The sequence below is a fragment of the Felis catus genome, chromosome A3 (genome assembly GCF_018350175.1).
Source record: "Felis catus isolate Fca126 chromosome A3, F.catus_Fca126_mat1.0, whole genome shotgun sequence".
Lineage (NCBI taxonomy): Eukaryota > Metazoa > Chordata > Mammalia > Carnivora > Felidae > Felis > Felis catus.
In genome coordinates, this window is record NC_058370.1 from 89,418,363 (window position 1) to 89,442,247 (window position 23,885).

Consider the following 23,885-nt stretch of genomic DNA (forward strand, 5'->3'; position numbering starts at 1 on the left):
GAGTTCGAGCCCCACGTCGGGCTCTGTGCTGACAGCTCAGAGCCTGGAGCCTGCTTCGGATTCTGTGTCTCCCTCTCTCTCTGCCCCTCCCCTGCTTTCACTCTGTCTCTCTCTCAAAAATAAACATTAAAATTAAAAAAAAATTTTTGAAGTTTACTTATTTATTTTGAGAGACACAGAGACAGCACGAGTAGGGGAGGGGCAGGGAGAGAGGGAGACAGAGCCAAGCAGGCTTCACACTGTCAGTGCAGAGCCCGATGTGGGGCTCGACTCACGAAACCTGTAAGATCATGACCTGAGCCGAAATCAAGAGTCAGGCGCTTAACTGAGCCACCCAGGTGCCCCAGTGATACATTCATTTATTAATTCAGCCAGTTTGAGTCTGATACTTTGGGGCAAAACCATTCATAAAATGTATAAAGAGCCTTAACAGTTATTAAGAGAAAGATAGTCACTGAAATCACCCCAAAAATATTCGAGTAGGAGTTCATAAAAGAAATAGTAAAAATCCAATGAACACGAACTCAATCTTACTAATAGTCAAAGATAGATTTTTTTTATCTAAAGAAAAATCAATCTGGCAGGAGATCTTTGGATGTTTTGGAGACTAATCCTCATTGGTTAAATGGCTTACAAATAGTGTGTGGCTTGTTTTCTTACTTTGTAGATGGAGTCTTCTGGCATATACTGTAACATGTACTCAAACAAGCAATCCTTTCCCCTCTGGTGTATACTTTTTGTGTCACTGAGAAACTCTATCCTTCCCCAGTGTTCATTGATATTTTTTTCTAGAAGACTTAACATTTTACTTTTCACATTTAGGTCTTAATCTATCCGGAATTTATTTTTGTGTATGGTATGCAATAGGGATCTCCTTTTTTTCTCTCCGTTCTATTTGAAAACCCAAATGCCCAATACAGTCAAGAAAATATTCTCAATCACCCTGGGAATTGGAAAAATGCAAATTAAAGTGAGAAAAGAACCATTTCAGATGGACAAAAAATTTTCAAGATTGATAACACCAAATGTTGAAGAGGATGTAGGGAAACAAAAATTTAAGCCTTGCAGGTAGGAGAAAAGAGCCGGTATGCTCATTTGGCAATATCTAGCAAAGCTAGGTATGTGCACGCCCTCTGACGTGGCCATTCTATTTCTAGATTGGTGACTGTCAACACTGGTTGCACGACTGAAACCAAATCTGAAGTAGGGTCCAGATCTGTGCATTTTTAAAAGCCCCTGCCCCCTGCCCCCCCCCCCCCCACCAGGTGGCTGTTTGAAAACCTCTGCCCTGGAGAAGCTCCCAGTCACGGGCACAGAGACACATGTGTGTATAAGGTTGTTCAGTGCAGTACTATCATGGTTGTTAGAAAGCATAAGTTGAGATTTTATGACTGCCCTGTAAAGGTGTCTAAAATTTACTAAGGTTAAAATGCAGTTTACAGAACAGTATACATGGTATGATCTCATTTGTATTAAATATATATTTATATATGCATATTTATATTATAGATAGAATAAATAGAGATTCCCGCATTTTTAGAGGCTTACTCGAATTTGGAGGGATATACACCAACTTACTTTGGAGAGAGAAGTAGGGTTGTTTAACTTTATAAAGCAATCATGTATTATCAGGAAAAGAATAGAACCATTTTTATTTAAAAAAAAAAAAAAAAAGCATGACTGTGGTAGCCAGGAGACTTGAGCTCCCATTTGGGTCCAGACTGACATCGGACAAAGCTTTCCCCACTCTACTTCCTCTATCTCTTTCCTCTTTTGTGGGTTATTATGTGCACACAGTGAACAATTCAAATCTCACAGAAGGGTAAATAACAAAACCAGTCTCCTTCCAACCCTTGACTCTTAGCTTCCCCTTGACCCTCCCCAGAGACAACACTCTAGCCAGGTTCTCATGTCTCTGCCAGATACGGTCTATGTATTTACTAGTGGACACGTATGTACATCACGACCTGAAACACACATACACACACACTCATGCGAATCACACCAGAACACAGCCCCATCCCTGCCTTTAGAGGAGGGATGATTATCAAATAGGGATGGATACCTTAATATTTGCTTGATTTCACGATATTCCCCAATATTCCACCTGAAAAGCATTGCTATATGACACAGTTTTCTTTTAAATAGCTTGAGAATTTGGGAAGAGGTTCACAACCCATACTAAAGTGTCACAAACTCAGGACTGGGAATTTGGGGATTGAAAAATCAGCCTGTAAATAGGTGTAGGCTGACTCTCAAGTTCAGGATCTCTTAATAAAAGATTCCTGCTAACACATTCGTCTGGAAAACTCCTTTTTATCACAGCTGCTTCCTAGCTTGAAATTCTTCAGCGGTTGGTTCCCTGTTAACCATAAGATGAAGTCCAACTCTAAGCTAACATCCAGGGTCCCAATGGCCCTCTGCCCTTCCCTTTCCTCAACAGGCCAGGCCCACCCAGCCAATTGCTACTCCTCCCACATTCATTATTATTTTTTTCAATGTTTTATTTTATTTTTGGGACAGAGAGAGACAGAGCATGAACGGGCGAGGGGCAGAGAGAGAGGGAGACACAGAATCGGAAACAGGCTCCAGGCTCTGAGCCATCAGCCCAGAGCCCGACGCGGGGCTCGAACTCACGGACCGCGAGATCGTGACCTGGCTGAAGTCGGACGCTTAACCGACTGCGCCACCCAGGCGCCCCGTCCTCCCACATTCATAACCCCCCTCTCCTGCCTTGTGCTTCCCACCTTCTCTGCCTCTGGATTCCTCTGCTATCCGGATTTCAGTAATTATGAAATCTCTGAACTGGAAAGCCATTCATTCAATAAGCATTCACTGAGTGCCTACTATATGCCAGGTCCTGGGCAAACTGCCCAGAAACAGGTGACTTGATCGCACGTGAGAGCCCCTCACAGCTTTTTGGGCCCGGCTGCTACTTGGACACTTCTCTAACTGAGGGGTCAGGCAGCTCATTGCAACAACAGACTGTCAGTTTTTCAGAAGATCCTGCTACTTTCGTTGGGCTCCTGCTTATCATGTGTGGAGCATCTCTTGATGTGTGGAGTCCAGAACTAAACAGACTCCTTTGTTCTGGGCCACACCTTGAGCAATCTTAGATCCTGCACCTCTTGCCCATGAATTCACAGTCACTGCCAAGTTGCTGTGCCTGTTCCTTAAATGCAACCCACGGTTACGTATGACCAAGGCAGTTATAACTGAAGGGGACAAGACTGAAGACAGAGCCCCAGGACACACCACTGGAGACTTCCCTCGGGCTAACTACTCATGTCCTCTTGAAACCTGATACACACTGGGGGCCCATGTCATTTCTAGGGCGGCTCGCGCTTATGGCACCCAGCCCAGCCCACTTATCCTTCCAGATCCAACCCAGAAAGGTTGGAGAACGTGCCCCGGATGACCTGGAAACGTGGCCCATTGGTCATCCACCCTAGGCCTGACAACTAAACGTGTGGAGGACAGTGAAAACGTTATATAACAAAAAAGAACATTCAAGAAACAATTTTAAAAATGAAAAAAAAAAACAAACCAGAATAAATGTCCAAGCAGCCACAGAATGTGGTCACCGATGTCATTATGGTGGGCCTCCACTATGGGTGCCCAATTTCAAAGACTTTTTATCAAAGCACTCATTTGATCACTGAACAAACCCACACTGAACACTGTGTGCCAGGCATAGCGCGGGCCTGGGGGTTGGGGATGAATGAGTCTTGGGGAGCTCACAGTCTGATAAAGGAGGCAGACTCAGAAAAAAAACAACAGCAACAAAAAACATGCAGTTCCAGGTCACACACAGGCACGCACAGGGTGCTGTGGTCTAGCCCTGATTGGGCCTACCAGGGAGGGCTTCTTGGTGGAGGTGGTGTCTGAGCAGAGAAATGAAGGCAAGAGAGGCAGAGGATGGGGGCTGAGGTAATGGGAAGTGGAGATTCCAGGCAAACAGGGCCATGTTCAAAGGCCTGGGACCAGTGAGCGAGGCAGACGGGAGGTTGAAGATTCACCACAGCTCCAAAGGAGTATGGGCAGGGACTAGGTCAAGGAAAGGACAGAGGAGCTGAAGGGCTGTGGACACCACATTATCACTGACCTGGATGGAAGGGACAAACGTCATGAGGCCCAGCCACAGCTGACACAGGTGCACCTCAGGGGATGAGGAACTGAGGAGGTCAGGACCAACCCTCTGGGCTCGGGCACATTGCCGTGGCCACCTCCCGGACGAGGCAAGCAGGGAGGCTTGAACACCAAGGGAAGAATAGTAAAGAAGGAATCAAGGACACCAAGACCCATGTGGCCTGGGGATGAAGGGGCGCAAGGAGGTGGGGTGAGGGCAGACATGTGAACAGAAGACCTCCCAGACACTGCCCAGACATCCTGAGGAACGGACTCCCCGGTGAACACAGAGATTTTTTCCTGGTGATGAAATCAGCTGTGACATTTAATGCAGGGGACTGCTGTAGACAGTGCAGGAAGAAGGCGTTTCCCGGCAAAGGGATGATGAGGCTGGCATTTTGGCCCATACGCGGAGGTTATTCCCCGCCGGTGCAAGGAGTCAGCTGGCAGGTGCTGAGGTTCCGGCCTCCCCTGAGGGAGCTCAAAGCCCACATGGGGGTCTTGTCCCCTGCTGGGTATGGATTCAGTCAAGCAGGTGGGGGTGGGGTGACCTTCAGGGCTTCCTTCCCTGACTCCTGCACACACATATGCAGAGCCCGGTACGGAGATTTGCTTGCCAGGTGGCACCTGGGGATCCTCACCTCTCGGCCCCTGGCTAAAGGCCCTGCCCCACGCATTCCTGATGAAATGTGCCCATTCCTCTCACCAGTGCCTCCTCGCGGCATCCGCGACCTTGCATGCCTCCCACTGGCCACTCCTGCCAGCTCCCAGCCTAAGGCCTCAAGAGAAGGCTGTTGGTGGGGTCTGCCTGCCCTGGAATGGACTCTGCTCATGGAGACTGGTGGGTGGACCTGGGGGAGGGGGGTTGTTTTTCCAATGCCTCCTCTACTGACCTTTAATTACACTGTTTGCCCAGCTCCCCAAACCATTAACTCCCACCTCACAGCACCCATCAATTAATGGAGGGCCTGCTCCGAGCTCGAGCTCCTGAACACAATTAAGCGTGACAGTCCACAAATAAGAAAGAACTGGAGAATTAATTAAGGTCTAAACAAATTAATTACCAGTCCCCAATCGATTCTGATGCCAGCACACATGCTCCTGGGCTCACCGTCTTTCCTAACATCTCCATGTATAAATAGAAACCGAGATTTCCCACATGATTGCTGCTGTGGACCGGGGCACAGCAAGGCTCTGAAACCACCGTGAGGGAGAGAAGGGCTCAGTGAGTGTCCTCAGGGCTTCCCACGTGCTCAGCACACATGCGTGCACGTACACACGCACAACCTTAGCTAAAAAACCAGGGTGAACCTGGAGGTGGGGTGCTCCTGGGGGGCGCCTCTGGACCACACGCCTCAGTTTCGTGGCTGCTTGGGTGAGGGGTTATCCAAGTGGGCTTGAAGTAGCCTGGGCTGGGCCTTCAAGGCCTGGGTGGTGGCCAGCTCAGAGAGTCTGAATTTTTTCTTCTGGGAAATGGGGATGGCTCGCCCTGCCTTGGGTCCTCCCAGAGAGACAATGTGGGGAGTGAGAGGCCACAGAGGTATGCTGGGGGAAATGTGGAGAGCTGTGGAGCCCCTACAAACCCAGGGAAGGCCTGCAGTGTCTGTCACACATGTTCCAGTGGGAAGGGGCTGAAGTGAGGTCTGGTCCAAAGCCAGAGAGGGGTAAAATCAGTGGAGTCAGGTGGGGGAATGAGGTGTCCTGTGCCCAGAGTCTCAGGCCTCTCTCTTGGGCAGCATGGAGGGCCCAGTGAAGAGAGGTATCCTCTCAACCTTCCAGATTGCAGGCTGGAACAGGGCAGAACTCACTGGGCAGGGCAGCAGGAAGAAGCAACCGGCTCCTGGGAGCCTCCCTCCCTGAGGGAGGGAGTAGGGATATGGCCTCTGAGCACAGGGCACACAGGCCCTTTCAGGACCCTCCCTCACCATGAAGACCCCCTTCTGCTCTACACACCACCCCCAAGCCCCCACACACATCCCAACAGCCAGGGCTTAATCTGATCACTTCCACTTGCCTCAACCTCCTTCCTGTGAGCGCTTATGGCTCTGTGAGTCCTGTCTCCCCATCAGGCCAGGGGTCAGAAGGGGCAAAGAACCCTCTACAAGGTAAAGCAAATCCTGAGCAAGCTTCTTGGTGGCCTTAACGATGGCTTGGCCTAGTCTGGTCTGGCCCGCCATGGAAAGCAGGATGAATGCCTGGAGGGACCTAGGCCCTGCCTGCATGCAGTGAGCCTTACAGAAGATGTCTAAGCCTGAGAACAAGGTGAAGGGTGGCCAAGTGCAGGGTCTGTACGATGGCCCGAGCGGACCAGGGGTTCAAAAGCAGGTGAGGGGCATGCCTGTTCATCTTGCACACCACTGTGTCAACATCTACCCGGGGGGTTAGCAGGTATCCGTTTGCAGATGGGCCTGGGAGGGCATCGGGGCCGGGGAAGTGGAAGCCTGCAATGCGGACAAGGAGAGACAGGGGCCAGGGGTGAAAGGGAGGCAGGCACTCAGCTAGGACTCGGGCAGCAGGTCTGAGGAAGCAGCCAGAAAGGATCTGCTGCTCTCTGGATCCTGGCAAACTAGGACTATCAGGACTACAAATGGCATTGTGTGCAACCTGTGCAACTGACTAGGGATATGAGGGATCTCAAGACAATTTGACAGTGGCTGGACCCACAGGCTCCTCTTGGATTAAGACAGGAGGAGAATCAGGCTGGAGCCCAAAGAGGGACAGGTCCTAAAGTCTCAGGTGGGCATGACAGATAGGGTCAAACCTGAAAGCAGGGACCCTCCTCCTGAAGGAGCCCCAGAGGTTAAGACCACCCCCAAGGTCATCCAGCAAGATGACTGGCAGAGCAAGGCTGGAACAGGCCCCTGGCAAAGTCCTTGTCTAAAGCTTGGCTCAAGGACAGATTGCATCTCAGCCGAGTCCCAGATCCAGTCCAGTGCAGCTAAGAGCTGCCACCTTCTGAGGCTACATCTGACCCTCCAGCCCAGAATAGCGAGGAACGCAAGATCGGCAGCCTTGTTCACTCAATTAGGCCCCTTAACAAAGTCAGATCTAAAGAGTTATTCCATTAGTGGCCCATGCCAGAAATAGCTGGGAGTTCATTAAAAGTGTGGAGTTGCTAAGCAATTATCTGGGTCAGCTGAGGCTCAGACGGGCAGTTGGTCCTGGGAGTTCATTAGCCTCTGGCCAACGAGGAGGTGGGGGCTGCCAGGTAATGATCTTCCACCTTCTTACGGGGCTCTTTAGGTGCTCCAAAGCACTTTCCTGCGAATGGAATCCGGTCTGTAATCTCGTTTGGCCCTCCCACAGCTCTGGGCTGCAGGAAGGTAGGTATCAGTGCCCCCATTTTACAGATGGAGAAGCTGAACACTGGAGGTGAATAATGAGATTGGGACCATGAGCCTGGGTCTGACTCGGGCTGTTCAGACTGAGCCTTGGCACCTGGGAGGTGACGGGACCTGACACCACTCCTGGGCTGTCCCCTATCTTTGTCCTCTGGCATCAAATGGGGAACTCGTATCATGGTTCAAGCGTATACTTCTCTTTAGACGACTAATCACACACTGCTTCGTGCTTCTTTCAGTGTTGTTTCTTTTTAGTTTTTAAAAACATTCTGCTATAGGGCCCTCTCCCCAAACAAAGCATGGGCTTCTTAAGAGCCAGGCTGGGCTTGATGAGCTGGCCGGGGGCATCTATTGTGAGCTCAGCGGCTCCAAGACCAGCAAAGACTTAGCTGGAGGCAGCGAAATCCCTTCTACACACACGCATGCACCACAATTACCTGAATATGAATAATACGAGTACGTGGGACTCACTGCTGTCGGCGCAGAGCCTGCTTCAGATCCTCTGTCCCCCATCTCTCTCTGTCCCTCCCCTACTCATGCTCTTTCTCTCTCTCTCAAAAAAGAAATAAACATTAAAAAAAAATAAAGGGATTATATTGGAATACATTGCCAAATATTTTTTCAATTGTGATACAATCATAGGTGTGCTTTTTAACTAACGAATTAAAAAATAAGACCTACCAGTGGATTGAATCAATATCATAATTTTAAGTCAGTGTGGCACATAAACGGTATTTCAAAACCTCTGTAACAACTGTAACAGGACGTGAAAGTATCCGTGATTTCTATTGGTGACAAAGTCACAGCTCTTGCTTGTTACTGTGGTTTGCTGCCTACACTCCCAGTGGAAGGAAATGTTAAATTTCAGCTAGAGGCTAGTGTAGGTATTTTCCCCAGCCAAGTTCATAGGATCCCCTGCGTTCTATCTACTGGTCCTGTGGGGGACTGGGGCCCCAGGTTAAGAATCCCTGAGCTAAAAGCAGAATCCTGGTCACAGAGCTCGTCAGCAGCGCCCCTGTCACCCTCACTTCTGTCTACACATGTTTTGCTCTAGTTGCCCTCACCAGGAGACCCCCAATGTCAGAAGAAGTCTGGAAAGGCATCCAGTTCCCCAAGAGCCCTACAGCCCCACACACCCAGGTGTGACACACACACGCCTGCACACACCCCTGCACACCTCTGCATGGTTCAAGTCTTACCTACAGCGGGGAATGGCACAAATCTCTGGACAAGAAGACGGGTGGCTGGGGTGAACTTGTTGGCTTTCTGAACCAGGACATTAAGGCCCACCTTAGAAAGAGAAAACAGAAAGTTCATGATGCTGCAGCGGCCTGGCCAACTAGGGCAGGGGGGGCAGGGGGGGCAGGCTGGGGCAGGAGCAGAGAGTGAATGGCACTGTCTTCCCCTGAAGTTGTGCCCCAGACCCCAAATCCTCAATGTCATCTGGGGCTGCCAGGCTCCAGGGTCACTAGTCAAAGCATCACTGCCCAGTCATTCCAGTTAACCAGCCCACGAAGAAGAGGGTGAGGAGAAAGTCTCAGCTACACACACACACACACACACACACACACACACACACACACCCAACCTCTTTTAGGAGGGGAAAAAGGAAAGATTGCTGTTAGAAGAACACATAATCCACAAGTAAATGAAGTGTGGGAACCCTCATTCCCACCTCAGCCTCTAGGAACCCCTTTTCTGAGGCCCTGCTATGGGCTCAGGCACAAGCCTAACCTCGAGAGCTCAGGAGAAGGAGATCCACACACCTGCCCACAGGTGACTGTGGAACTAAGCAGAGCAGCCGAGAGCAGGATGGGGGTGCAGTGGGTGACATCCTGGGCTCACTGCCCTCTTCACGTAGACCCCAGCCCCCTCACCCAGCCTGGGACACTGGGCCCCCGCCTCGCCTTCCCCTTGGGCACTCCCCATTCTATTCCATCCCCCATGCTATCCTCTGTTCTTCTAGAACACGTGGTCCCACCATGTCTACCATGACCAGCTCCTCCCGTGACCTGTGTGAAAAGGTGCCATTTCCTTCACGCAGCTTCCCCACTCCCTCAACACCCCACATTCGCCTTCCGGGAATCCAGTTTACTGCTCCCCAGATGCTATGGGAGCTTTCTGGTCTTGGGGCCTTTGCCCATGCTGGTCCCTGAGACCCGAATGCCTTCCTTCTCTACTCAGTCCACACCTGCTCTTTAAGGCCCGCCTCTGACCTCCACCTCCAATGACTTATTAACAGTGGGAGTCACTGAACCTTATTCTGCCTCGGTTTCCTTGTCTGTAAAAAGGGACCGTAATGTCTACAACATCCCAGGGCTGTTACAAGAATTTATGTAGGACCTCCTGGGTGGCTCAGGGGGTTGAGCATCCGACTCTTGATTTCAGCTCAGGTCATGATCTCACGGTTGTGGGATCAAGCCCTGTGTCATCAGGCTCTGTGATGACCATGGAGCCTGTTTGGGATTCTCTCTCTCCTCTCTCTGCCCCCTCCTCTACACGTGTATACACGCATACGCACTGTCTCTCTCTCTCTCAAAATAAATAAATACATTAAAAAAAAAAGAATGTATGCAAAGTGTTTCGCATGAGCTTAGAGCAGAAAGGGATCTAAATAAATGAAGCTATGTAAAAATGTAAGCCATGTAGGAATGTTGCCTCTCCCAGGCAGGAAGGTGCTCCCTCGCATGTCTCCGATCCCTCCTTCCTGCCACTCCGTTCACGGCTCATGGATGTGATGTCCCAGCTGGACAGGGGAGGTGGACCATGCCTTTTTCATGTTTGTGTACCCAGCATTCAGGACAGTGGACGGCATGTAGTTCTTGCTCAATCAACTGGTGACTGAGGAATAAATGCATGAACCAACAAATGAATGGATGGAGATCAGCAAAGGCTGGAAGGGGGGTTTCTTGGAGGGAGGAAAGGTGGGTTAGGCAGGGCAGAGGAAAGAGAATTTTGGTGGGGAAAACAGCACAAGCACAGGCATGGAGAGAGCAAAGGCTAGACATGTGGCCAGACCAGGAGCAGATGTATAGAGGCCACTGCTGCCCCAAACTGAGGCCAGAACCAGACTCTGCCCTGGAGGTCTTTCCTGGGAGGAGGGGCAGCGGCGGCTGCCGCAGGACACCTGGCCAAAGGGGGCCTGGGGAGCCTGCGCTCAGCTCTGGCACACCTGGTCACTAGCAGACCACCCTGCCCCCACAGCCCTGGCTCTGGCCTCAGCCTTCTGAGTTGTTGGAGAAGATGCAGAGCCTTGGGAAGGCCTCCAGGGCTGCAGGGTGACTACAGCAGTCAAAGCAAGAATGGCACGGTGACCTGGGAAGACAGGAAGTGTCAACCTGTCAGCCCCTGGGTAGCCCAGGACCTCACGGAGCCAGGATGCTCCCGGGCAAACCCAGCTTGGGCTCTTGGGCATCTGGTCTGTATTTGAAGCCTCAAGCTGTTCTTCAGAGTCTCATCCTTGTCCTTTCCCTGTCACTTGTTCAAGGGAAGGCTGGGAGGCAGGGAGATGTGCGGCAGCTTGGACACACTTCACTGGTACGGCAGGGCAGGCCAGGGAGCTGCTAGCCTACAGTGGGCCCTGCTCCTCTGCTTCCAGGCTGCCCTGCCACGCAGATGGAACTCACCAAGTCCAGGTCTCCCCAGCTCTCAGCAGTGAGTGACTGTCTATTTCTGTGCCCCCCCCCCCAAATGCCAGGGAACACGTTCCTACAGAGTGCAGAGTGGGAAAGTCTGGAGGGAGACAGGATGACACAGGTGTTGGTGACGGAGAAGAGGAGGAAAGGGGCACGGGGAAGTTCCAGGCCGTGTGCTGAGCACATCGCATGAAATACCTAAATTAAATAGGTATGGGGCACCTGGGTGGCTCTGACTTCAGCTCAGCTCAGGTCATGATCTTGTGCTTCTTGAGTTCGAGCCCTGCATCAGGCTCTCTGCTGTCCACACAGTCTGCTTCAGATGTTCTGTCCCCCTCTCTCTCTGCCCCTCCCCCCTCAAAAATAAATAAACATTAAAAAAATAAATTACATAGGTATGTTGCTCCTTTTTATAGATTCAAAAAAGTTCAGACAAGTTCCGAGTAGTTAAGTAACTTTACCCAGGGACACACAGCTATTACGGGGCAGGTAAAGCTAGGATTTGAACCCAGGGGTCTGCTAATTCCAAAGCTTTGCTCTTAACTATGCTATTTACTTTCCCTGTAGCTTCCATCTCAATGAGGCATGCTTTAATGTCTAGTGTGCCATTTGAAACTTGGTGTTTGCATAGCAAAAGCTGTCCTGAAAAGACCACGGTTGGGGCCGGGGCCCAGATGAATGGAAGGCAGCTCCCGTCAGCAAAGATAGGGCCCTTGATCCAGCCCTGCCTGCACCCCCATCCCAGCTATCAAACAGAAGGTCTAGGTTCAAACTCCAGCTCCACCCCCAACATCCTTTTGGAAAGATGTGGGACGTGTTGGAGGAGTCTTCCAGGAGGCCAGCAGGCAGCTGGGACATTCCCCTGGCAGCCTCTTGGGGGCAGGCAGGGCTGGAGTGTAGTGGGAGGACAAGGAATAGTGGTCACTGGTTGTAACAAACACTCAGACTTGCCCTCAAGCCTCCCTGGCTGGCTGTTTTTCCCTCTGGCTGGGACTGGCACAGTCCAGAGTGAGTGTTTCAGCCTGTCCCCCCAACTCTGGGTGGGAGTCCGGGGTAGGGAGGAGGAAAGAAGAGAAACAACAATGCCTGGGTTCCAGATCTCTTCTGGCCTGCCCTTTCCCTGAAGCCCACTGGGGTCTTCCCGACATGCTCATTCCTGAGCACGGCCAGCATGCCTGAGCCAAGGAAGGCGCCGGGGACCAGCAAAGTGGGGAGACTAGGAGCTGGTGAGGTCACCCTGCACACCCACCGATGATGAGCTCGACAGCAGGAAGGTACAAATAAAGGAGAGTCAAGCAGGCACTTATTCCCGCTCCTGCCACAGCCCCCAAGTCAGGCCTTACCGTCCCAGCAGCTAGGATGGCCACAGCCTGGGAAGGAACCAGGGTGGGCTGCAGACCAGGGTTGCGAGCCCGTCTGTTCTGATTCCTCAGGGGCCCTTTGGCCTGAAACATTTGGTGGAGCCCATTAAAATTAAAAAGCCAAGTGGCTGGTGGCTCTGAATGCCAGCTCATTTTCCCTGGCATGGTGGGTCCTGTTTAAGGGAACCAGCTGGCATTAATGGCACACAACTCATCACGAACAGCAGCTAGCGATCAGAAAAATCTGAGCTAATAATCGGGTTTGGGAAAGATAATGAGATATGGAACAATCACTGCTGAGGGTCCCCCAGGGTCTGTTTTAACAGCCTCAAAATAAGCCACAAAATAGAAATTAACCAAACAGGGGCTCCATTTTGGCAGAGAGGAAAACAAACAGGGTGTGGATTTTGCACACGAATTCCCCTTGTGGTCAGCAGACAGGGGTCCTGGGAGGAGCAAGAGCCCAGGAGACCCCGTGGGACATCAGCAATGACCTAAGGAAGCAGCGGACCGTCTCTGGCCACTTCTCTCCAAGCTCTGGCTCCCAGGCCAGTGGATTTGCCACGGGCAGCTGACAGGAACAGAAGAGAGAAGACTGGCTTCCTGACAATCTCCCAAGGTGGGATAAGGGGCTCTGTGACACAAGATCTCCCATGTCATGAGCTGTACGGCTGATAGCTGTCTCCTAAGCACCAAGGTCCTCCCCAGGCCACCAGCAGCTTCCTTTCTGTGAGGCCAGCGAGGAGACGCTGGATGGGGCTTGAGCAGTGCAAGCAGGCTGTGTCCTCCACAAACCTACAACCCCCTGCAGGATGCCGTTATCTGGAGGGGCTTCAGGTGCTCCCCTTTCACACTCCCAGGATGAAGGTTCCCTTGCTCCTCCTCACCCACACCCTGTCCTGTCCCACTGTTAGCAGTTCCTCCTGCCCCAAACCCAGGAGTCTTCCTGGATAGGAGCCTCTCCCTCCCCACATGCAACTCGGCATGCAGGGCTACCTGTCCTGTCTCCCGGGTATCCTGAATGCAACCACTTCTCTCTGCTCCTGTCGCTTACCTTAAGCACCCATCTCTTCTCCTTGGACAACTGCCCGCCTCCTAACTCGGCTCCCTGCTTCTGCTCTTGCTCCCTCCCAGCAGCTCCCTACACAGCAGCCAGAACGATCTTCTAAAAATGGGTATCAATTCGCTTTAGCCTTTCAGTGGCTTCTCACTGCAGATAGAGACCCACAGGACCCCCCCACCCCCGCTTGCAAGACTCCAGCCACCTGCCTTTGCCCTGCTCCTCCCCTGAGCCAACTCTCTCTCCTCTCCCTCCCTCACTCCCCCCACCACCTCTCTCCTCGGGGCCTTCAAGCACGGCCCTCCCTTGGCCTCCTCCCTTTTCAGCTTAAATGTCAGACAGCCCTCCTCTTCACTCAGGGCTCCCCTTTTACAGTTTCTCACAGAACCCGGACCTCTTCCTTCCCTGCACCTATCATAGTCTCAAAGTGTATATTGATTTTCCTCCTTAAAAGGTTGGGAATCAAGATGATACATGTATATTATTTAAAACTGAATAGCACAGAAATATTTTTACCTGTGGCCTCTTTACTAAATATCCATCTCTCCCAGTAGGCCCTAAGTACTGGGTACAGGGCCTGTGTCTCCCTTACTCCTCACTGAATTCCTGCTGCCTGGGGAAATGAGTAGGTGCTTAATAAATATTCTAGAATGCATCATGTGAGTGATTTCTGAGGCAGGAAAAAAAGAGCCGCAACGGAGATCTGCCTTGTGCAGTCACTGCTAGCAAACAACTCTGCAGTGCTAAACATTGCACACACAGGACCGAGTCCACCTGAGCAGACGGCTCGTCACTCTGCCAGGAGGAGGGGCTTGGAAGGGGTGGCCCCAAGGCCGTGAAGGTTTCTGGGAAAGGGGATGCCTGACTGAGACCTGAAGGGTAAGTAGGAAGCAACCAGATAAGGAACGAGGAGGCTCAGTAGAGCGTCAGGGGCATGAAATACCGGGTTGTCTGTAGCCAGCTGTGGACTCTAATAGAGCCTGTAAGGGGACCCAAGGGGCCCTGGAGAACAATGGAGAAGGGGGCATGCCTGAAAGGAGAGATGGCACGAGATTCCGAAATCAGATCTACTCTTGGGTGGTGGATGATAATGTAACGAGATGGTTAGGAGGTGGTGGAGCAAGGGCCGGGGCAGGTCGAAGAATCTTTGAGGTGCCAAACATGCCCAGCAGAGGGCGCTCGTTGTAGGATAAACTCTTGGCAACCAAGCGGACCCCATGACCCTCTGTGGAGGTCAACTGTCCCGCAACCCCAGACAGCCTCTTGCCTGGTGACAGGCTCAGGAGCAAAGGGCCAAGGTGGCTGAGACAGAGTGATACACAGGCTGAAAGACCAATCAGCCCCACCTGCTTCTGAGAGGGTTGTTTGCCAGCAACAGAGACCAATCCTGATCCCTGAACCGTGTCCTGTAGGGACCTGTTGGCCACCTGCTAGAAAACCAGTTACATCAGACCCCTTACACGTAGGAAGGGACACAACTTGTCCTCCCCAGAATAGAATAGATGCAGAACCCATATTCACGTTGGACTCACCACTGCCAATATCACCATCTGCAGGCTTCTGGAAAACTTCAGATTCTGCTACAGGGTCCATGTAATGGGCCCTCCAACCCGAAAGCCAATCACAGGAAAGCGGTGAGTTAACATTCTGGTCTTGGATTCTCAGGCTAATGGTCCCTACCTCCATTAGGCCCAGAGAAAGACAGCAAGGCTGTAAGTACACCCTGGATCACAGAGAACACCCTGAGGTACATCCTGGATCACAGAGAACATCCTTAAGTATACCCTCAACTACAGAGAACACTCTAAGGTACACCCTGGATCATAGGGAACATTCAAGGTGCATTCTTGACCACAGAGACCACTCTGAGGTATAGGTTGAATCACAGGGAACACTCTGAGGTACACCTTAGATCACAGAGAACACCCTGAGGTATACCCTTTACCACAGAACTCTGAGGTACACCCTGGACCAAGAGAACACTCTGAGGTACACCCTGGACCACAGGGAACACCCTGAGGTACACCCTGAACCACAGAGAACACCCTGAGGTACACCCTGGACCAAGAGAACACCCTGAGGTACACCTTGGATCACAGAGAACACCCTGAGGTACACCCTCAACCACAAAGAACACTCTGAAGTATGCCTTCCACCACAGAACCAGCCAGACTTGGTTCTTGCAGGAGGCGGAACAAGGAGCCTCTGGACCAGGGACAAATATATGCTGCTGGCTCAACTTTGGCCAGAAAACACAGGTGCAGGAACCAAGTATGAAGTTGGATAGTGGGTCTAACCCCATTACACCTAAGGTGCCTTTTAAAAATTTTCTTCCAGTCCCCACTGTTCTCGGGGTACCTGGGGGCAGACTTATCTGCCAGGAGGCATGGTTACAGTTCCTTTAAACTGGAAGCCAAGAACATTATTTGGCTCTTCCCTCCACCCAGTTCCCACAACTGGGAACAGGAAGAAAAAGGCGTCTTTGTATTAGCAGAATAGTGTATGATTAAGCCTGTGTTTGAATCCTGGTTCTGTCACTGGTTTCACCTGTGTTTCAGTGTCCTCATCGATACAACTGAGAAGGGCACCTAAGCAGTACCTGGCACACTGAAGACATTCCAGAAGTGTTAGGCATTATGACCATTGTGATTATTTGCCACTCTGATACCGGGACATGGAGCTCCCAGTAGGCAATGGGAACTGGGAGGGGTAGGGGTTCAGCCCAGGAACCTCCTGGGACACCTCCTTGCACTCCAATATCTAGTAAAGGTAAACAGACAACCACCGTATCCTGTTCAGAAAGAACCCCTCAGGGCCCAGACCCTTTGGGAATGGAGAACAGCAATTCCCCAAGAGGGAAAGAGCTCAGCCACCTAAGACGTGGCTGAAGGTGAGGGGTTTGAGAGCCAGGTGTGAAGTGTCTCTCATGTACCAAACAGCTCCTGACCAGCATGGAGGACTTCAGCCCTGAGCCTTCCTCTCCAGCCACAGGTCCATTCTCACCAGGGCCTGATGTCCATGATGGGGGTCATCTGCTGGGCCTACCGCCCCGCCATGACTTCTCTTCCAGCCCACTCTGCCCGCCCTCCCCGCAACGCCCCAGGTCCCTGAGTCCAGCCAGCGCTGCCAGCGTGGCCCCCTAACTCCTGAGTAGGCGCTCCCAGTGTTTCACAAGCGGCTCTGCTACTCCTCAGTTCATTGCCACCTCATCCCCATCACTTCCGGAGTCCATCACAGTCTCCTTTTCCTGAATGCCTCTCCACATGCTGCGCCCTCTACCGGAACCCTCAACCCTGCCTTCGGCTCTCTCAGGTCTGTCCTGAAGAGTCGGCCTCGTGTGACTTGATGGCCCCTTCCCTACTTACCACCACACCCAAGGGTCACCTTCATCAGAATTCTGGTTCTACCACAGCATATCCTCAGCTTTCCCTCTCCTCGTCTTGAAGGACAACATACCAATCGGAGTGACCCCCTCGCACCTTCCAACTGCCTGCCATATACACTCCCCTGAAGGGAGTGAGTAGGTCTCACTCTTGTGTAGCCAGGGCCCGAGGGGCGCTGACCACAGAAATACTCAACATGAACCCCCCAATTCAAATACAGTGAGGACTGACAGAGGCTTCCTTTGTTAAAAGACAGCAAACTGTTAGATTTCAAAAATAACTTAAGACAAAATTTCTTTTTTATTCTCGAGCAAGAAGCCAGACATTGCCAAATCTATTTAGAGAGTTCACCAAAAGGCTGCTACCCCTGCACTGGTGGTCCTGTAACCAGCATGAGACTTCATTCGGGGGGCCGTGCAAACTGGGGGTCCTTGATGCAGGGGGGTGCTGGCCAAGGTCAGGGCTCTGGCTCTTCTGAGGGAGAGGAAAGGTCCAGGGAGGAGACTGGACTCTCAGGGCCTAGCCTCCACTCCAGCTTGTCCTTAGTCCCTGGGATTTGCCCTCAGCCTGTCAGCACCCCCATCCATGCCGCCTGCTTGTAGGGACTCGTTTTAATTAATGCCAGAGCTGGGCCAACCACTGGGGCCGTGACACTTGTTTGCAGGTCTTCTCCTCCTAACAGGTTCTCCCTGGGAGGGGATTTGTCACTAATTGAAGCAGAGATCAGTTAATGAGGCCGCGGGCCCAGGGTTCCAGAGAACAAGGGAAAGGAAAATAAAATAAAGCCTCTTTCTTTGGAGGTTTTGTGATTTACACACACAAAAGAAAAGCAAGCAAGCTGCAGATTTTCCAAGTCAGAAACTCCGCTCCATCTGCCGGAGTTAGACCCTCACTGTGTGAAGACGTCAGGCAGAGGGACGCCGCCACGGCTAAGACTCGTGGATCTAGGCGGAGAGGGGCCTCCTGAGGCCGGCAATCAATCAGCAACCTAATTAACAATTATTTATGGAGCAGTGCTCACTCCCCCTCCATGGGGGAGAAGACACAGGGCCTGTCCCTGGTTAACTTGTAAGCCAGTAGAACAATGACAGGACAGGACACGGGGTGTAACTGAGCGAGTGTGTGGGAAGGCCAGAAGTTTCTAGGCCTTGGGGCTGTGGGAAGAGTTTGGGCTGGCACGGTCAGGAAAAGCCTCTTTGAGGGCTCTGGAAGGGAGCTGGGATGTCCCAAGCACAGGCGCAACCCCTGGGGGCTGTGACAGCCCAGTGTGAGGCCTCCGGTCCCTGAGGGTAAGATCCTGGCTCTGAGAGGCTGGAGGGCCCCCAGTCCCCAGGAACAGCAGCTTGGGCGTCAGAGGCCCGACCCCACAATCTGGGCTAGCTCAGATCCTAGGAAATGGGAGGGATGGAATGCCCAAAGGGCCCTTGGGTGGGACAGTGAGGCCTGGGGATGCTGAGAGCCTGGAGCCCCAAGCCTATAGGAGGAGGACATCCCACCAGGATAGGGCTCAAGCCCTTCCCAGTCAGGGCTGCTCAGTGGTTTCCTCCCCTCAGCTCCACCCCACTCCACCCTTAAATCTCAAAGAAGGAAGATGGGATTTTCAAGCTGCTAAACTGGGCAGAGCCATCAGCTCCTCTTGTCATGAAGAGCAAGGAGGAGGTGACAGAGTCCCTTTCCTTCTCTCACAAGAGCCGTCACCTTTGCCAGGAGCCCCCCAGAATCAGAGCCTGCCAGTTTGTATGACCCCAAATGAAGTCTCTGCTGGGTTGGGGACCCCACCAGGGTGGGGTTTGCAGTCTCTCGGCGAGCCATCTGAATAGATTAGGCAATGTCTGGCTCCTGGCTTGGGGTAAGGCAACGAGTTGGGGAGGGAGCTCAATCTTGGTATGAAGTGGGGATCACTCCCCAACAGGTCATTTGGAGAGGACGTGGTCCACATGGGAGCAGAGTAAAAGGAGCCATCTCAGAACAATCCCAAATCCCTACTTTCCCAGAGCAGTGGAATGAATGACGGTGTAGGGTACAGTGGGTTAGTACATAGTTGTGAACAATTATTACACTTAACGACATGGGAAAGACAAGGAAAGCGGGTTTTGCAAAGAGATTATTATATGTGAATTCTTTCATTATACGTGAATTTTTGAATTTGCATTTTGTAAGTTTTTTTCTCACCAATTGCATGTATTTATTGTGTGATGAATAAAATAACAAAAGTTGTGAAGTGACTTTCACCCTCTGGAGTCAGCTCTAGGAGACCACCCAGCCAGGATCTAGAGAGTATGATGGGGGCACAAGGGTGGGCTCAAGGGTGGGACCAGTGTAGCCAAGGTCCTGGGAACTTGAGCTTCCACTGTGGCTCTGGCCCAGGCCCCTGCTGTGTCACCTGCCTTCAGCCCTCATCTGGGATCCAGCCTTACACTCACACAGCCAGTTTACAAACCTCCCCTACTTAATAGCTGCTCTATCCTCAAAGTCCTGAGGAATTCAAATGAAACTATTCCTGTCTTGTGGAGGGCCTCCAGGATGCACTGGACATGTAACCACATGACCAAGGCCACAGAGGACAATAGTGCCCTGGGAGCTCGGGCAGAGAGCAAAGGGGAGCCAGCATTTGGGCCAGCCTTACAGCTGTTCCTGAGCCCCTTGCTTCCTGCATCAGCCACATTACTGAGAGTGAGCTCCTCTGAGAAGGGTGCTGGGGCAAGGGGCCCTACTAGGGACAGACGTCCTGCCCTCAGCTGGAATGTACAGCCCTTTGCATCACTCATGGGCACCGCCTCACCTCCCTGCCGGCTCTCCAAAATCTCGAGCACTCTGTGTTACAGTTTGTGTCTCTCTAGTAAAGTGTCACCAGAATCTACTCTCTTGTCTGCCGAGGAAGCCTGCCCTGGTGGCCCACCCACACAAACCTCTGTCTCCCACATCCTTGCCTGGCCCTGACCTCAGACAGGTCTGGCCAGAGCTGCAGGGGAGAGGGGCAGCTGCAGAGCAGTGGGACAGAGAAGTGGGGAGAGAGTTACTCACAGCAATGGAGACGGCGCTGATGACAGCTCCCAGGTAGCCCTGGATGAACTTGGACGCAGGAGAAGGCTGGAAGGCAGAGACAGATTTCTAGGCCCCCTGGGTGCCCAAAGCTGCCATACTCCACCCTTGCAAACAGCCCCAGCCAGCAAGAGACAGTCCTGCCCACCAACAGGTGAGAAGGAAAAGATCCCTCTGGAAGCCAAAGGGAGCCAGGCTTCCCTCAGCACAGCTCCATACAGGAAATACAGGGCAGGAACGTCCAGGGAGATGCCAAAGGGGCCCACTGCACTTTTGCCCTGTTCTAGAGAGCTCAGGGGCAGACACTGCTGGCTGGAGGTAGACAACAGCAAGGGCCAATGTGGGTCATGTACGTCTGGGGCAAGCATATCCAGTGGAGGGAGGATGCGTGCTGGAAGTGGGCTGAGGGCAGCTGGAGGGCTGTCTAGGTGAAAATGGCAGTGTCCCGGCTGGCTGTGCCTGGCTGGCTCTCCCGGCCTTAAACCCATGAGGCCACCGGGCTTCCATGCCAATAGGCGAGGGGTGCTCAATGTTTCTAAGGAAAAATGTAACCCAAGTTGCAACATATAAAATTAAGAAAGAGCTGAGGAACTTGCCTTTAACTATGCTCTGTTATTCTGGAGATGTTTGGTGCAAGGCACGTGAGAGCCATCCAAGCAGGGATGTACACGTGTGGATCACACACGCGAGATGTGGACTGAAGGTTTGGACGGGGGAGGGGGGCGTCCTCAGAGTTTCGGGCCCCAAAGTTCCTACCACCAAGGCCCAGCCACTAACCCTCCCCCATCTCCCCCCTAGGTTAGAGGATGCCCACAGCCTCTCCTCCCCAAACTGACAGGCCCCCAAGGGGACCTAGACTCCTCCTCCCTTCTTACTGCCTTTGGACAGAAGTGCAGGAAATACAGCGTTACCAGTGAAGCTGGGGCCCAGCCCTTTCCTGGACAAGAGAAGGGTGACAGGCCTCCACCCTGAGCTTGTCCCAGGAGCGCAGGGGACTTTGGGGAGGAGGTGACAGGCCCCTCAGACCCCTCACCCCTCAGGAGCAGCCCTTCAGCTTTACAGCCCACAGTCTGGGGGCACCAAGGCAGCTTCCAGGCAAGCTTGGAGGAAGCTTTAGGGGAATTCAGTCCCCATGTGGCTGTTGCCATCCTAACCCAAGATCTGGGGATAAGAGTTGCCCAAGGAGGATTCCGCCAACGGAGCTCATCTCTCTCACTGCTTCAGGCACATTCCCATTTCATGGGCCTTCTTCACTTCACGTTGAACAGCCCCTCCCCAGCGGGGCCCTTCCTGAAGGGCTGGCCATTTCAATAAGGTGCTTGGAGAAGCACAATGCTCAACTCAGAGGAAGCAGCCCCCGATGGTGGCACACCACCCTGGAGGGAGGTTGAGGGTCACCCGAGCCTGTTCTGCGCGGCTCACCTTGGTAGCGTTCCGGTTTGCATAGTTGACACAAGCGTTGTGGCTCTGGTTCAGCCACTGGAAGGCAAGCGGGGAGAGGAGAAGTCAGGGGACGCGTGGGAGCCAGGCCTGGACCCTGGCGGGGCCACAGCCTCCAAGAAGACAATGGGGTGCTGTGTCCAGCTCACGGGTGGTTCTGTCCATCCCACAAGTTAGCATGACCGACTGTTCCAGTTTGCTTGGGATGGCGCCAGCATCAGCGCTGAAAACCTGGGACACCCCTCAGTTGCTGCCAAACCAGGACACCGGTCCTGCCCATGCCGGCAGTTCATCCCCATCCAGAGACTGTCACCTCTCCCGGAACTGTGGCGTTCACTGCCCCAAACGGGCCTCACTGCCTCTGACACATTAATCCTTATTATATTCCTTACTGAGCCGAAAGCGGACGTGTAACCCCTGGAATTACGGACAGCCGTGAACCTCTTTCAAAAGTATCCCAGCCCGGTGTCTTGCGCCACCTGCCGTGCCCTGATGCGGGCACCGTTAGGAGTTTTATTCAGGGAAGACTCTGACATTTTTTCCTGAAGACAGACAGGCTTCTTCCTGCCCAGCTCTCTGTGCATAGACACACACACACAGAGCTTCAACTGTTTTAAGGGAGCCATAGCCTAGGCTCTAAGAGTGGACACCAGGGTCTATGATATTCTCCCACCCACCTTGCTACCTTGGGGTTGACAGTGGGTTCACCTTCCCCACAGATCTCAGTGAGGCTTATACCAAAATGCTGCTGAGGGCCTCGAGGTCACAGGCCTCTGGACAAGCAGCCAAGGAGCAGTGGGCGGCCACAAATAAGCCATCCTCCCCTCGTGCAAAAATTAGTCACATAAAATGGCCTAGGCATGGGCCGCTGGGACCTGCTCAGCAGCATCTGAAGTCCCGGGGTTCTCCCAGTGGCTTCTGGGTCAGGGCGGGGGAAATGGGGTGGCTTTCCCCCAGGGGCCTCGATGGGAGACCCTGGGGTGGGGAATCATAACCAGCATTTGTGGGGCCCCCTTTCATAGGCCCTCTGTTGCCAGGGACTGTTACCTGCCAGAAGACCGTGGATGCCAGTGTCTGGTTGGGCAAGAGAAGACCAACTACCTATGAGAGAAAAAGACAGGAAAGACTGAATAAAGCCAAAGGACCATCCTACACTTTTGCAAGGAAAAACGACACAGGCATGAGCAAAAGTAAAGCTGGATCTGTACAAACCGAGGTGGCTGATGTGTACATACAAACTGCTGCCCATGTGAGATGGCACACGAAGGAAGTGGACCAGGTTGCAGAATTATATTACAGCACAATCCCACTCTTGTTAAAGAAAAGACATCACATCGCACATGGAACCATATATACAAACATAAGCATATATGTATCTTCATGAACAAATCTATAGCCCCACAAGTAGATGTCTCTGGAGGTCACGTTATACAGTACTTTCTCGCATTCTTCTTGAATATTCCTATATTCTTTTAAGCATTGGGCATGTATTATTTCCATAACTGATGGCAGGGGGACAATAAAAACAAGCAAACAGAAGGAACATCTTTACTTCCACTCAGCTAACCCAGCTCTCTTTCACGCCCTCATCATCCAATAGGATTTTTGTGCAGATTAAAATATGATGAGAAAAATCGTTTCAAGGGCCTTAAGCACTTTATAAATACAAACGGGGGGAATTTAGATCTTTTATCTCTGAGCCTCCATGAAGAAAATCTACACCATGTTTAAGCTACTGAAGGAAACATAGATGTCTAATAAATACTTGTCAAATGAGTGAATCAATGAATGAACAAATACACACATATGGCTGAGTACCGCTACATGGGTCTGGATTCATTATTCCCAAAGCCCAAATGTCACCTAAGAGCTAGGCTTGCTGACTTTGTTTTTTTGGTTTAAGTCAACATTAATGGTCTCATCTTGACAAGTGGCCAAACTTTGGACTTCAGGGATCCATGTGTCTCTTCCAAGTTTACCTTTTGAGAGCCTGTGAGCAAAATAACATCTACCAAGTACCAATGCATATGGGAAAAATGTGCACAACCATCCACATATTGACTTATTTATTATTCCTGTAGATAAAATGGCTCTTTGGCAAGAATTTCTGTAAGGAGCAAGTATAAACATCCAATACTATGCAGTAAATCAAATTCTAGACATCCTCAGCAGCATTTGTAAATCATGTTTTAAACATTAAAATGTTTTAAGACAGCAAACACACACACACACATTTATATTTATTGGCCCATATCAGTTTGAATAAAATTATATAATGTAAAGCCATTCCATAGCTCCAATGAGGAATTATGAGATTTTTCTCCCCAGAATGAGATCCCAGTTTGATTTTTCTCTGCAGCAACAGCTTAGGGCACTGGAGTGAGAATCAGGAGAGCTTGGAGCTCAACCTCAGCCCCGTGCCTCTGTGATCTCCAGCCGACAGTGTCTCCATCAGAAGACAGGCTTCTTTGGGGGCTCTGGCTTTCTTACCTATA

At 51.7% G+C, this 23,885-nt stretch overlaps 1 protein-coding gene across 8 annotated transcripts in view; it reads right to left on the reverse strand.

The window, feature by feature from the left end:
* The window catches only part of SFXN5 (sideroflexin 5), a 116,676-nt gene that overhangs the window by 33,131 nt on the left and 59,660 nt on the right, over positions 1-23,885 (reverse strand). For all 8 annotated transcript variants that reach the window (XM_045054398.1, XM_019827405.3, XM_045054401.1 and 5 more), the window contains 4 exons: positions 22,438-22,491; positions 21,373-21,429; positions 19,933-19,998; positions 8,669-8,759 (listed from right to left, as the gene is read on the reverse strand). In XM_045054398.1, coding sequence (XP_044910333.1) covers positions 8,669-8,759; positions 19,933-19,998; positions 21,373-21,429; positions 22,438-22,491 — 268 coding nt within the window. The remainder of the gene's footprint in view (positions 1-8,668; positions 8,760-19,932; positions 19,999-21,372; positions 21,430-22,437; positions 22,492-23,885) is intronic.